The following is a 14,239-nucleotide window of genomic DNA, read 5'->3' on the forward strand; positions in this document are numbered from 1 at the left end:
TGTCCCCAGCAGTCGTTCATTCCCCACATGATATGAGTGCTCATTGCTAACACTGATCTGCCTTCGCACACATCTCTGTGTCTGCACCTTTCCTGCACCCCACATGCTTTGCAATGAGGGGGAGAGCAGCTGCACAGCTGCTGGGGACACTAGGCATTGCCAGAGGTCCTGGCTGCTCCGCTGGTGGGTGCAGACCCCTGACAAACTGTGCACGGGACCCCTGACAAACTGTGCATGGGACCCCTGACAAACTCTACACGGCTGAATTAACAAACAGGCTCATTCTGTGCCTGACTATGAGAAGGAAGGACAGGGAGCAGCAGCAATCACGAAGCCAAAGAGATTCTTGGAGGAGGAAAGAGGAGCACAGATTAAGTGGCAGAGCCTGACCGGTACACAATGAGCAGCAAGTACTTGAAGAGCATCCCTAGGAATAATGGAATGAAGTTTTCGGAAGGAAATACAGGTAGAATACTGATAGCAGGTCCTGACTTGCACTACAGGGCAATCTCCCAAAGGACAGCACAACAACCCTGGTGTCGGGGCATTTAAAAATAGACCCAGCACACCACTGCTAAATGTAATACATGGAACAAGCCTGAAGGGTCACAGGCAGATGGATTTGCAATACATCTCTTCCAACTCTTTCAACTCTGCAAGGAAGCAATAAGCAGTAAGCAGGTCACCGCTTTTGGGCCATGCTGGCAAATCACCAGACCAAGTGTATCCCTTTCATTGACTGCAACCTGCTCTCACACGTGAGAGGATTTGTGAGGGAAAGAGCTACAACGATCCCATGTGTGTCTCTAACCTGAAAACTAATCCCAAGGGCAGTGTTTCTGACTAGAGCCATCCAGAAATCTTCTGAGTAACAGGTTTTCACTGGGAAATATTTCCATCCTGTGTGGTGGTACACAGGTCTGGACAAAGCCTTGGTGGGGCATCTCAGAGGGAAGGGTAAGGGAGAAACCAGGCTTTCCATAAAACAGGACACCTGACAATGAGTAGATGCTGTCAGCAGGCCAGTATTATAGCAAAATGGGTAGAAATAGCCAAGGCTGAGCATGAACCGCTACAGCACAGCTACAGCTTTATCTAGAGAGGCTCATGTCTGCCGGTCTCAAACTGGTGGTGCTAAATGGGTCTGCATGTGGATGTCTCTTCTGGACGGAGCAGAAGAGGCTGCCAGGTATTAAACCTCTGTATACACACTGCTGGGAACTTGCCTGGCTGGAAATTTGGCCTCCTGTGAGTGTCCAAAGCTGGGATGTACGCATAGTAAGTTTGCTTCATTACAGCTGGGAACACACAACCTGGGCAAGCAACTTGCATAGACACACATACCCTGCACAAGCACGGGGGCAAAGAAAATCTAGCTAGAGGGTCTCTGCAGAGCTTATGCAGCCCTATAGCTGTCCTGCCGTCCTTCCAAACAAAGGTTTGCTCTGTCTCTTCTTAATTCTGGAAAGATCAAAGTTGCGCACTCAACCCAGGTAAAGTATTTCTGGTTTAACCACAGTGGTTTCCCCCTGCCCCATGTGCACACGCCATGCGCACACATCCAGCCCGCCCCAGCGCACACCGGCCTCACGCTCATTGCACAGACACAGCACACGCTCCCTCCCTCCGTCCTCTCAGCTGCGGATGTTTGGGGGGAAGGTGCTGTTTTAGCAGCTTTGCATCAAGCAGCAAGAAAATAAATAAATAAATACAATTGCACATGAGGAATGGGGGTTTGCAGCTGGAAGCCCAAGAGAGAGGGTCTGAGATGGGGCTCCTGGCACAGTTTGGTACCAACATGTCTGCCCAAATCTCCAGGAGCAGCTCGGTGATCAGTGACCTGCAGCTGCCCAGCTGGGCACGACGGTCGGCAGGTGGGACACCACCTGCAACCAAGAAGTGCATATTTTCCTGTTGGTTTTGAATCAGTTTACCTAATATTTTCTGCCTGAGCCCACTGTCACTCCCTCCGTCTGTCTCTTTCTCTTCTTAATGAGTTTTTTACATGGCTGAGTGTGCAGCCGGCCAGCATGCTCATTTCCACAGCTACCGGAGAGGGACGGGTGCTCTACAATATTTTGGGGCTCAAGTGTTAAAACTTGGCTTCCAAGTGTGGCTGGTCATGCCAGTGTGTGACTGCTTGCAAGTAAAAGGATTGCCACGTTCAAGCCTTTCTCCTGCCTGAAGTCCAGGCATTACAATTTCGGATTTGTTGGCATATGGAGCAAACAAAGGCCCTGTTACATCTGCACTGTGCAATGTCAGCCCCATCTAGCAACAGCTCTGCACTGGGCAGCACAGTTGAATACTGGGCAGGATTTGCCCTGTGCTATTATAATCTGCTTGTTTGTGAGGGTCCGGGCCCCACATGCAGTACACGTAGGCCTAGAGAGAAAAAGAGGTAGACAGAGAAGACACCAGAAGGAGAAACAAGCACAGAATAAATCAAAGCAATCTTCCACGCTCCTTCTCTCTCAGTCCTGGTCAGGTTCCCATTTTGCCTGGAGCATATCCCGCTGCTCCTCACCTGACCACAAGGCACGGACCTTGCCATGCCGCTTCCAAACCAGCCACCGGAGATGGCCACGTGGTCCTGATACCCCCTTCCCTTTTTAAAGTGCTTTCCAAGGATGCTGTGCCAGGGAGACCCCTCTGCACCTTTTGTGATGATTCGGACATTCCCCTCCTTCAGTTCACAGGGCTCCTGTAGCTTCTTTCCAGAGCCAGTCTCATATGCAGTGACTCCTGCAAAGTGCCTCTCCTAGTGCCGGTCCCCCAGCTGTGTCCTCCGAGGCTAGCAGAGCCTTTCCTGGTCCTCTGGTTGTACTCCATCAGCTTCTCCTTCAGGTGATGCACAATGGGCTATGGGTTGGGATGAAGACATCTGCCAAGGCAATCACTTCCCACAGCATCCCCGGGCTCAGAGAAGCAAGGCCATGCTCCTAACTCGACCTCTTCAGAGCCCTCATGAGCTCAGGATGGTGAGGAAGAGAGGTCAGCCCCTTCAGCTCTCAACCGTTCCTGGACACCCTGGGATCTCTGTGGGACAGAGAAGGAAAGGAAGAAATGGTCAGTTTAGCATTGTAGAGACTGGGGCAGAGGGGGGATTCAGATGCGATGATTCTCCTGCAGTAGCTACCAAAAAGCAAAACTTCTTTGCGTTAAATAGTTGGAATAAACAGATGCATCTCTACAGATACACTCAGGTCAACTGTCTAGGAGATGACAACACATTTCCTTCTGGTTTTAATATCTGTGAATCTACAAAGGAGAAGAAACAGGGCATTTTCGTGATTGTCAGGAAACCTGAAGGACAGACATGTTAGATGGAAAAATGAGGAATCAATCTTGAAATAAAGGAACAAGTATGGGATATGCCTGTGCTTTCATTTATTTTAAGGTTATATTTTAATAAGTGCATGTCAAAGATTATGGTCTGTGCTTGTGCGGGAAGAAAGCAGCATTTAAAACCAGAAAGCCAAAGCTCATATCTGTTCTTTGGGAACACAATGTCTCCCTCTGAGGAATCCTGGATATCCAAAATGTAGTTGTATTTCTTGTGCGAGTCAAAGATAAAGTTCCAACATGCGAGAGATGGTTTGCAGTGTCAGTTGCCAATGTCTCTTTAAAAAGACTGCTCACAACACACACAGCCCAACTCTGTGCTGCGCTTTATTTCCAAGGATGCTACTTTGCACAAAAGAAGGAAGAAGAGTCTTCCCCCTCTTGTGTTTCCTCCTCCTAAAAACCCCCCTGGACCGCAATTCCTTCTGCTGGTGCAGGCTGTGCAGTGGGGTGTGGGCTGGGCTGGTGATCATTACCACCAAGCCCATGAGAAACTCATTCGCTAAATCAGCTGGATTTAGATGATCTGGACATATTAATTGCTACTGTTTAGTTCTGTACATGGATCACTGTGGGGTCTCAGAACCTGGGGGCATCACCACCGTAGCCCAGAAATCTTATGGATCAGAAGCTCTTTAGAAAATCCCTGAGATTTTCCACAAGGAATAACAGCAGCTCCACAACAGCAGCTTTCACAGACAACAGCCCTACAGTCATTCAGCATGGCAGCGAGGACCGATGGTTTAACCAGGGAGGAACGCTATACCCAAATATGAAGTAACAACAATGAAACCAGTGACTTTCTGCAATGTGGTATGCTAAGCACGCTGGAGTTTTTCCAGAATAAAACTAGAATCTCTGAGTGAAGCTTCTCTGCCCTTTTTCATCAGCTTGAAGCCAAAGGGCTCTTCTTTGGCTATCCTATAGATGGAGCTTGTAAGCTTACAAGGAAATCTGAACTGTGCTGTAAGCTTCCAGGGCAAAGCCACTGCTATAGAATTCAAATGGGAAGGAGGAGGGAATTCTCCAAACAAACTGCATGTCTGCATTGAGGAGAGAAAGCCATGAAGCAGAGCAAGGTTATGTTTCTGTTTCAGCCACTGTGATTTAATTGCCTCCTTCCCTAATTTGAAAGAGCTTTGCTCTGAAATGGTGCTACTATAACCACCCTCATCCCTCACAGGCCAGTCCTAAGGTCTTGACTTAGCTCTTCCAAGGAACCCAAAAGAAGTCAATGTTTCTTCATATCTGGATATTTAATGACATGACTACTATAATAGTGACTTTCTGGTATTCCAAATCAAAGCCACGCACGAGAGTTTTGACAGGAGACAGAAGTGCAATGTCCTCTTCCTGCTGCCTTATTGGATGAGCTTCACGTTCAAGCTCTGGTTTCTATGGCAATAGTCAGAGTTTTGCTTCATGACTGGTAAACTCTGCCTCTCCCCACCACTAAACGTATAGGCTGCTAGTGAGAGCAAAACGGGTGGGAGAACTGGGGCCGTGCTCCCTTAGCTCTCATTCCATCTTCACGGGGCCACCTCCCAGCCAAGCATGTGGACAGGGAGGAAGCTCCGAGCTGCCACAGGTCACAGGTTCAGCCTGGGCTGCTGAAACCCACGTCTGGAGCTCAGAGCAGACATCTGTCCCCACAGCTGTACAGTGTGGATGTGGGATCCATTTCATGCACCTGCTGGGGTTCATTGGGGCTGGGAGCATGGAGAATGGTTTTATTTCTCCTGATGATGATAGCTGTGGCTGGACCCTTGGATAAGAAATAGAAAGGGAAGGACTGTGGTTCCCTGGTTTCTGAGGTTCTGCTGCCTCCCACCTCTGCCAACATGGGGGAGGCTGAGAAATTGGTAAAGAATGGCCTCAGCTTTTTGGAAAAAAGCAAGAAAGTGTAAGCTGAGTTCCCTGGGACACCCGTGGCCCTGTCCTGCTCTGTGGCACCTCCAGGCTACCTGGTGGTTCACATGGACCTCATTTCAACTCGCTGGCTTTAAAGCCAATATGCCACACATGGCTGCATCTCACTGTGTTAAAACCAAGCCACTCAGAGCAAACGCGTGCTATTAAAAAAGAAAGTCACTTATGAACAATGAAGAGACTGGCCAGATTCCAGCAGAAGAGGGGTGTAAATCAGCTTGTCTCTACTGGTTTTAAAGGAGCAAGGCTGACGGGCTCTGAGGCCACTGGGCTCTCCAGCTTCCCAAAGAGCAGCCACCAGAAATCCAGGCCCTCCTTGCCCAAGTGTCTTTAAACAGCAAGGTTGTTTGCGAGGGGAAATACCCACTTCTCGTCTTCTTTTGCTTAAATCTGCAGGCTGAAGGCAGAGCAGAGCAGAGAGGCCAGCACCCCTTTACCAACCAGACTTTCATGTCTAGCTCTTAGGAGACAAGGTGGGAAAATGTAGAGAAGCAAGTGAGCAAGGATCAACACCCTGCATGCTGCCAGTACAGAACACCTACACCAACTGCTTGTGCCCTCTCAGAGGAGAAGAGCGCAGCCAGCATTCCCACCGCTCCTCCAGCCCTTAGCACCAGTTGAAAGGGTAGGTCCTCCACGTGCCCTGTCATCTAGGACCACCCGTTCCTCAAGACATGAAGATACCACTGCCTTGCTCTCCATCATCATCAGCAACACAAGCCAAATGGTCAGATTCATCTCCATATGACTCTCCTGGAACAGGCTATGGGACCAATTACTTTACAGAAGAGCACTGGTTTATTCTTGTTTCACCAATGACCTGCTATACGGAGTTCTTCAAGACCCAAACTGTAGTGAAGGTGCAGCTCATTAGCATCAGCATAATGATAGTGAAATCCATGGAGTTGCTCTCCATTATCACCACAGTATCCAGAGCAAACCCTGGCCTACTGTTCAGTAACACAGTGCTGAGCCCAAGTACTTTTGCTCTTGTTCTGGTGTAAATCAGCGGCAACATTCTGAAGTCAAGGGAGCCTAACTTTCCTTTACACTGCCATTACAGCGCTGACGTCAGTGGAGTGATTTCAGATTTATGCTAGTGTCATTGAGAAAGGAATTAGACCTAATGATTTACACCACTGTAAAACGAATGTGCAAGGAGAACTGGGTTTGCAGCACACAGTCTCGTCCAGACACTGATGGAAGACAGGGCCAGCAACCCAAATAACGGCGTAATCTGAAGAATCCTTATTTATGGTCTTCAAATGTGTGCGCGCACGTAGGAAGGAGGTTTGGAAGATGGCAATTAAAATAAACAGCAGATCACTTCCCCTAAACATCTGCCTCATAAAAGCAGAAAATCAGATGTTGCCCTGGAACGCATGCTATTTGCTGCTCCGAGTAACACAGAGGGAGCACAGCTTGCCTGACCTCTTCCAACGTTTCCTCTGCCCTGAGATCTGAATTCCTCGGGGTTCACAAGTCAAAATATAATATTCAAAACAGAAGTCAGCTGAAGAAACCTCGCAGCCTTTGCTCCCACCCGGTGCCTGTTCACCTGTGTAAAGTCTGGATTTGCTCACCAAACATCATCATGAGAGGACGGACCACCCGTATCCCACAAAGCAAGGGATGTGTGAAGACAGGCTACACACATTCATCTTGCTATCTATGTAGACAGCTGAACATCACTAATTTACATTCCTTTATTCTGTTTCAGTACAGCCCTAGAAGAGGAGGAACACTAATGATGAGATCAGTTTTGGTCATTGGTCATAATACACACCAGGATCAACGGCAGCCATTCTGCAGGGTGAAGATTTGATGAGAAAGTAAAAATGACCCTTTCAGTCAATGGGAATTGACTATTGCCAACGTGGTCACAGTGGGACTTAGAAATGCCTCCTAAGGGACATTTTCCAGGGGGTCAAGGAAGGGATGAAGATGGAAAAAATTCCCTCTTTGGCCCTAAACTGCAAGTTGCCAGTAGATTGTTTTAGTCATTTTCCAAGTGTTCTTTGAAATCTTAGATTTGCTTCACTTAATTTGAGGCATCTGAGCTAGAGAAGTGGACATCCTGAGACCGACGTAGCTATCTGCGAGGCAGCTGAGCAGATATTCCCCAAAGCATCAATGGGATTGAGGGGGAACAAGGGCAGAACAAAACAGGGTTTCACTCTACAGCCTCCGTGCACTCCAGGCAAAGACAGCCTTGCATTGCACAGTTTCTGCATCTATTAATAAACGGGGGTCTTCCAACCTAGTAAAGATTGGCAGAGGTTGTCTACAGATTCTCCCCTCTTTCCTTTCCTGCCTCTTCAATCTCTCATTGGAAACTCTTGGTGTCTTATGATGTTTCAGCAACCTGTCATCTACCATTTGCCAACAATTCTTTCTACAATTTTCAAGTAGCATATATTAGAAGTGCAGGGTGTAAAAAGAATCCTAGGGTACAACAACATTAAATGAACCACCAGTTACTTCTTCACAGATCCAGGTAAAAAAAGGCACCAGGTAATATGTGCTAAGAAGCTGGGGTGTAACATAAAGGCACAAGGAACATCAAAATGTACCGATCCCAGAGTTAGGCTACTTCATGACCATACTTAAGAAATGAAAAAGTCACATCTGAGCCCTTTCAGTTTGCTGTAACTCAAACCTGTGCTTTAGGCATCTCTGTACTTGGCTGTACGAGGCGATCTCTGAGTGACACACGGCGATGCTGCTGGTTTTGTTGCAGGGCTCTGACACAGCATCTTCCCTCCAGAGTTCAGCCACGACTCCGAGGTACAAGTCACAGCCTTGGGAATGCCTGTCAGCGCCTCTCAACACCTTATGACGTACCCATCAGCTCAGGGGTGGTATTTCTTCCCTGTCATTGTCCCACTAGTTTGTGCTTGTTTTATATCCCTTCCCCATGAGCTCTCCTGTGGGCAGGGATCCAGCAGTCAATGCAACAAAGCCAAACTTCAACACAATTTCCAGCTAGTGTCAGTTCTCACCACATGTCCAACCTGCTGCCCACTAACCAAGCACCAATTTTACTCCATACCTCCACTTGTTGGTTGTGGTATCAAACTCCTCTGAAGTCCTGTGTCCTCTTTGTCTTTAATCACCAGCTGAAGAACACAGATCTCCCACCACCAGGATATCTGCCAGGCTCTTGGTGAAGATCATCAGCTCTTAAATTGATGCAGATGGCAGTCCCATCACTAAACCCCAAATCTGGATCTTCATTTACTTTGCTGAGAAATAATGTCCTAAGCAAATTTTAGGGTTGAAGGACTTCTCCTTTTCCTGACAGAGGATCATCAGAGTAGCTCTGGAAAGCAGCCAGAATGGGAACAGCTGCAAAGCAACAGGCTATTAAAAGCTGTCTCATTTCTCTCTCATTTGCTTGCCCCAGCTTTTCTGAGGGGCTTGTTTGCTGCTGCTTCTTGTTTTTCTTTTTTTTTTTTTTTTTTAATTTTTGGGAAGTAGGAAGGACTTTATTTGCTTCGCCTTTTTTTAATCATTGAGCAGATTGGAGGTGGTTCCCAACAGAGCAACAATTATCTTTGAAACTATTACTCTAAACTGTAAAATCCTGCAGTTCCCCAGTGGGGAATCTTGACTGTCAGAGACCTGGGAGCCTTGTGTAATGCTTTACTGGGGTTTTATGGGTTTTGGCAAATATTTTTTTCCCTTCTTGTGTTTTTTCTGACAATAGAGAAATGTGCTAGGGCATGTGCTGCTATTGTGCACTCAACTCTTTGCAGGTGATAAGACTTTGTCTAAGTGTTGCTGCTGTGACTATCAGGGCAAGTGGGAGGACTGTAGAAAGGGGAGATGCTTTCTGAAGCCTTGATGGAAGCGCTTTACTCTGAAATGTGAGCTACTGTGTGTGCACATGATGCAAGTGTAAAATATCCTGTATGTGGGATCTCACTATGCTCTCGAGGTACAGAAACACAGTTTCATGGCTACATGAAAAACCACATCCTTTCAATGCTCTGCAAATCTGAAATTATGACGAGTGTGCTGTTATAACCCGTCCTGGCTGCTCATGGCTTGGACTGGTGTACCCTTCACTGGGTAAAAACTCTTTTGGATAGCCAGGCCCAAAGAGTTGTGGTCCCTCAATGACTCCAGTGAGATCTTTCCAGGAGCAGCCTTTAATAGTGAGACCCCTGAGCTGGAAGACAGGGTTGGGGAGCAGACCGAAGAATAATCCAAGGGGAAATGGTAGGTGACCTGTGACACTACTCAGACGCACACAAGCCAGAAGGGATCCACCCAGGGGTTCTGAGGGAGCTGGTGGAGATGCTCACCAAGCCACTTTCAATGATTTGTCAGCAGTCTTGGCTAATCAAGGAGGTCCCAGTTGACTGGATGTTGGCAAATGTGATGCCCAAATACAAGAAGGGCTGGAAGGAGGATCTGGGGAATTACAGGCCTGTCAGTCTGACCTTGGTGCTGGGAAGGTCATGGAACAGATCATCCTGAGGATGGGTTTATAAAAGACAGGTCCTGCTTGACCAACCTGATCTCCTATGACAAGGTGACCTGCTTAGTGGATGAGGGAAAGGCTGTGGATGTTGTGTACCTGGACTTTAGTAAAGCCTTTGACACTGTATCCCCCAGCATTCTCCTGGAGAAGCTGCAGCTCGTGGCTTGGATGGGTGTACTCCCAATTCAGGGACCCAATCCACAACCAGCAACCCAGCTGGAGATAAGGGAATGGGGAAGAAGGTCAAAATCCCTGCTTCTCATTCACTGGCAAACATCCAAACCAGCTTGTCTTGTGGTTGCTTGGAGCACAGAATCTCTCTTTTTAGAGAAATTTGGTGCATTTTCTACATGTATACACCTGTAACTCACAGACAGCTACCCAGACTGTCCTAACCTAAATTCTGCCTCCTTGAACCGAGCATTTCCAGGATGGCTGTCAGCCTGGAACAAGGCAGAACTCAGGCCAGCCGCAACTGGGCATTACCGTCGCCCCCTCTGGAAACACAGAGACTCGACGTTCTCCTTTGCACTTTGCTGTGAGCTTTTGTGATGCTGCTGAGGTTCCCTCGAGACTCTTCCTGGGAGGACAAGGCAGCAAGAGAGTGGGAGACACAGCGGACGTCCTCCCTCCATCTCTCACGTGCAGCTCTGCGCTGTTTCTCCCGCAGGCGCTGTTCCCATGTGAGGATCCAGTGTGGATGATCTCTGATCCCAAGGGCACAAGAGGAACGGCCTCGGATGTGGGAAATGGTTTACAACCGAGTCCTTTATCCTCAGACAGCCTATGAACCCCACGCTAGCCCCAGGGGCTAGGCAGAGTGCAGGGAGGCTGAACAAGAGCCTTCCACCACAATTACTATAATTGCTGTGCCCTGCTGAGCATCCACATGCTGGGAGCTGGTGGGCACTGGGGTTTCCTTTCCTGCTGGGAAGGAGCAGAGCCTGGCGGAGACTCGCTGGAGAAGGACACGGGTGGTTTGTGTCCATCACACTGCGATGCTCCTGCCTCTCAGCCTGTCCCCACGCTGCTCTTTCTCCTGCCTCAACTAAAGCCAGAGTGTGATGTGCATTGGGCGCTGACACCACGAGATGCTGGAAAGGGCCTGAAGTGAGGCCAGATGGAGGAAATGACTCTTGTGACCCTCCTCGAGAAGAAAGGAGGTGCTCCTGCCTGCAGGTGTGGCACTGTGGTCCCACTGTGGTCCCACTGGCAGCCAGGAGGCAGGAGGAATGGAAGGCATTAACCTGTTCATGTCAACAGAAAACCACTATTTCACTCATTTTCAAAATGGTGCATTTCGTCCACTGATCTTGAAGCAGTTGGGAATCAAGTTATATCTCGCCCACCCAGCAGATCATGGATTAGGATCTGACCAGGGTTGCTTAGTGAGCCAAAGCCACTATTATCCAGGTCTGGTTTCCAAACCTCCAATCTTTAGCCAACTCTCTGCACAGTTCTGACATCCCCTGGCAAACATGTGAGCTAACACTAATGCTAGTTTATGATTAACATGACTAATGAGGTAATGCAGATACTAGTTTAGACTCAGAGACATAGTGGAAGCCATTTCAGCACAAATAAAATTCTTTATTCAAATAAATCCCTTCCTTTCCCTTAGAAGAAGATATTCTCCAGAACTGTGTAGCACCCACCTGCTTGACTTCTTGTCATTGGGATGTGGCAAAGAAGACGAAGGGCAGGGCAGGAGCTGTGAGAGGTGATCATGGGATAAATTCAGATCTTGCATTTTCAAATCATTCCATCACGTTACACAAATTCATATTTGGTGAGAGGATTCAGGCCATGGAACATCTCAAAAGCAGCTGTTCCTAAATATGACTTTGGGGATATATTTTTGTTTTTAAGCATCACAGCTTGGGAAGGAAAGAGGAAGAAATCACCAGTTTCTGTTCTGTTCCCATCCTGCTGCTGAGGAACCTCACCCAGACGTGTGGAAATATTTCCGGGGCTGCTAAGGACAGATCGGGTTTGTTCAGGGGTTCAGGGTGCCTTTTATCCTGATGAAATGGAAGCTTCTCTGATGTATGGGAACCGAAGTAGAAAGAGAAACTGGTGAAATGTTAACGCTGCAGCAGGGCAGGAAACGCTCTCTGCTCTCAGGAGTGGTTACGGTGCTCGTAAAGGTCAGGGTTTCTTTTTTAGAGCCTTAGGTTTTGACAACATTTGATGTGGTGAGGCATTGCTGCTGCCACGTGGAAGTAAGAGATATGCTGGTGCCCCTTGGGGTAGTCGGTGGCAGCCTGAAGACTTGAAGCTGGCACGAAGGTTAATGGCTCAGAAGGGAGCAGGCAACGAGAACAGGGGAAAGCAAACAAAAGGAGAAGAAAGAAAAGCCACAGGTTTTTAAGTTTTTCTAATCCAGACTTAGGGGGCCCGTATAGTTTGCCAACACTCCGGGAAAGGCCGTTACATAAATGTGATTCAACACAAGGAAGCCATCTGAAGACAGGGAGTTGCTCTCCACCAGTGGCAGCAGTGGCTCTGACTAATAGAGTGTGGAAATAACACAAACGCAGTATAAACAGCGTGGCCACCCTCCTCACAGCCCTTCTCCATAGCCGTGCTGCACAGTGACTGTCCCACGGGACACGGTGGCTCTGGGGAAGGTGGAGGTGGCACTAACACTCCCTGAGCTGGCACCTTCCCTGTGCGCATCCCGAACCCGCATGGGCACGGCACACAGCAGCTCTCCCCCATACCAGCCTGTTTTTTCCACAGCAGCAGTTTCTCGCCTCTATTTGCTAAGACTACAGAAAGCCTGGAGCCTCCTGAGCAGCAATGCAAGTGGCTTACTCTTGTCCAGCCAGAGAGCAACGAGGCGTTACAAAAGGATGTGAACGTGGCAGAGCCGTGCAGAAGTGCAGAGCACAGCCCTGAAACCAGACCTGAGGCAGGTGGGTTCCCACATGATGCTGTTTCCCACCTAAGAACAAGCGCAAAGTCTTACTTCCCAGACTGAGCAGCGTGTTATGCCCCTCAGACATTCTCCCCATAGACTATTTCGTAACTGCTCACACGCCTCAGTGCAGAGCATCTCTTGGCCTCCTTCCCATCCCCTCCTCATAACACTTAATCTAATAAAGAACTAACCTATTTTTCACCTTACACAAGAGCAACCTAAAAGCAAATACATTCATTTCACACTATTTATGCTGGAGTCATACAAACAACTTGAAGGAGAGTCTAAGTGGCAATTATTGGCAATCACGGTTATATCATTGGTGTTTGGAGAATGCTGCTCTTAGGAGGTCTTGTGGCTCTATCATCCCATTAAATCAGTGGCAACTACATTAGAAATACATAACTGTGTGGGCAGGGAGAGAGATGGAGCCCTAGCTATCCTTTCGTTCTCTCTTGTGCAACTAATCCCCAGTAACTTTTTCAAAAGCAGCTCTGGAGCTTAAGTCACATTTTCAAAATTGCCTTGGCTAATCGTTCACTCATGGGTAAGTTATTACTTGATGAATGAGCGCGCCCTCAGCAAGTTTGCAGATGACACCAAGTTAAGTGGTGCAGGTGACACACCTGAAGGACAGGGTGCCATCCAGAGAAACCTGCTCATGGCAGGGGTTGGACTGGATGAGCTTTGAATGTCCCTTCCAGCCCAAACTATTTTATGATTCTATGAAAGTCCTGACTCTTTTTCTCTTATCCTGCTGGCCCACATCACATGGTGGAATTCAGAGGTTTGTGCCAGGGCTGACAGGGCTAAACTTGTGCAGAAAACGCTCAGCCTCACCACGGCCAAGTCCACACTACGCTTTGGTTTCCTTCATCACAGCAAAGCCACAGCCGGCGAGCAGCGCTGGCATGGCGCGGTGCTGCATGGGGCCGATGGTATCGCGGGCAGACACAACACAGCCCTGCACAGGCAGCGACCCAGCTCTGCAGAGCCAACAGCATCAAGGCAGCGGCAGCCAGGAATCCATGGGTGGAGCGGGCATCGCACCTGGGTAAATACAACCCCAGCAAGAAGGCGTGTTGTCTCAGAGCCCGGCTTTGAGCTGGTGATTGCACCACAGCAGCCCTCAGGGGCTGTTCTGCTTTGCTCTCTAGCAAGCACCTTCTTCAGTGAGTGAGCAAATGGTTGGCATCTGCCACGGAGATATAAAAAGACTTTCCTGCAAGGTGGAGCTCGACTTGTTGATGATCTCATGGTTTCAGTCACGGTGACCTGCTGCACTTGCTGGGTGCACCCCTTCCTCCAGCGCCCTTGCCCTTGTCCTCCTCCATCAGCAGCTACTTCTTCCTTCATCTGAGCCCTCAGACAGGTAGGCTGGCTTTGCCAAACCCATCCTTTACAGTCCACATCTCACTTGCACACAACACAACAACCTCCTGGTCCCCAGAAAGGGGGCTGGAAATGATACAACCCTTGCAGAGGTTGACCAAAGGAGAGGAAAAGCCCAGCAAAACCTCCCCAAGAACATGCAGAAATGGCAGCGGCAGAAT

The 14,239-nt window shown here is 48.5% G+C and overlaps 1 protein-coding gene across 1 annotated transcript in view; it reads right to left on the reverse strand.

Moving 5' to 3' along the window:
- Positions 1-3,004: 3,004 nt before the first annotated feature.
- The window catches only part of ADRB2 (adrenoceptor beta 2), a gene marked incomplete at both ends in the record, with an annotated part of 30,441 nt that continues 19,206 nt past the window's right edge, over positions 3,005-14,239 (reverse strand). The window contains one exon of the mRNA XM_080353306.1: positions 3,005-3,039. Coding sequence (XP_080209432.1) covers positions 3,005-3,039 — 35 coding nt within the window. The remainder of the gene's footprint in view (positions 3,040-14,239) is intronic.

This window comes from Nesoenas mayeri, assembly GCF_963082525.1.
Source record: "Nesoenas mayeri genome assembly, chromosome: 14".
Lineage (NCBI taxonomy): Eukaryota > Metazoa > Chordata > Aves > Columbiformes > Columbidae > Nesoenas > Nesoenas mayeri.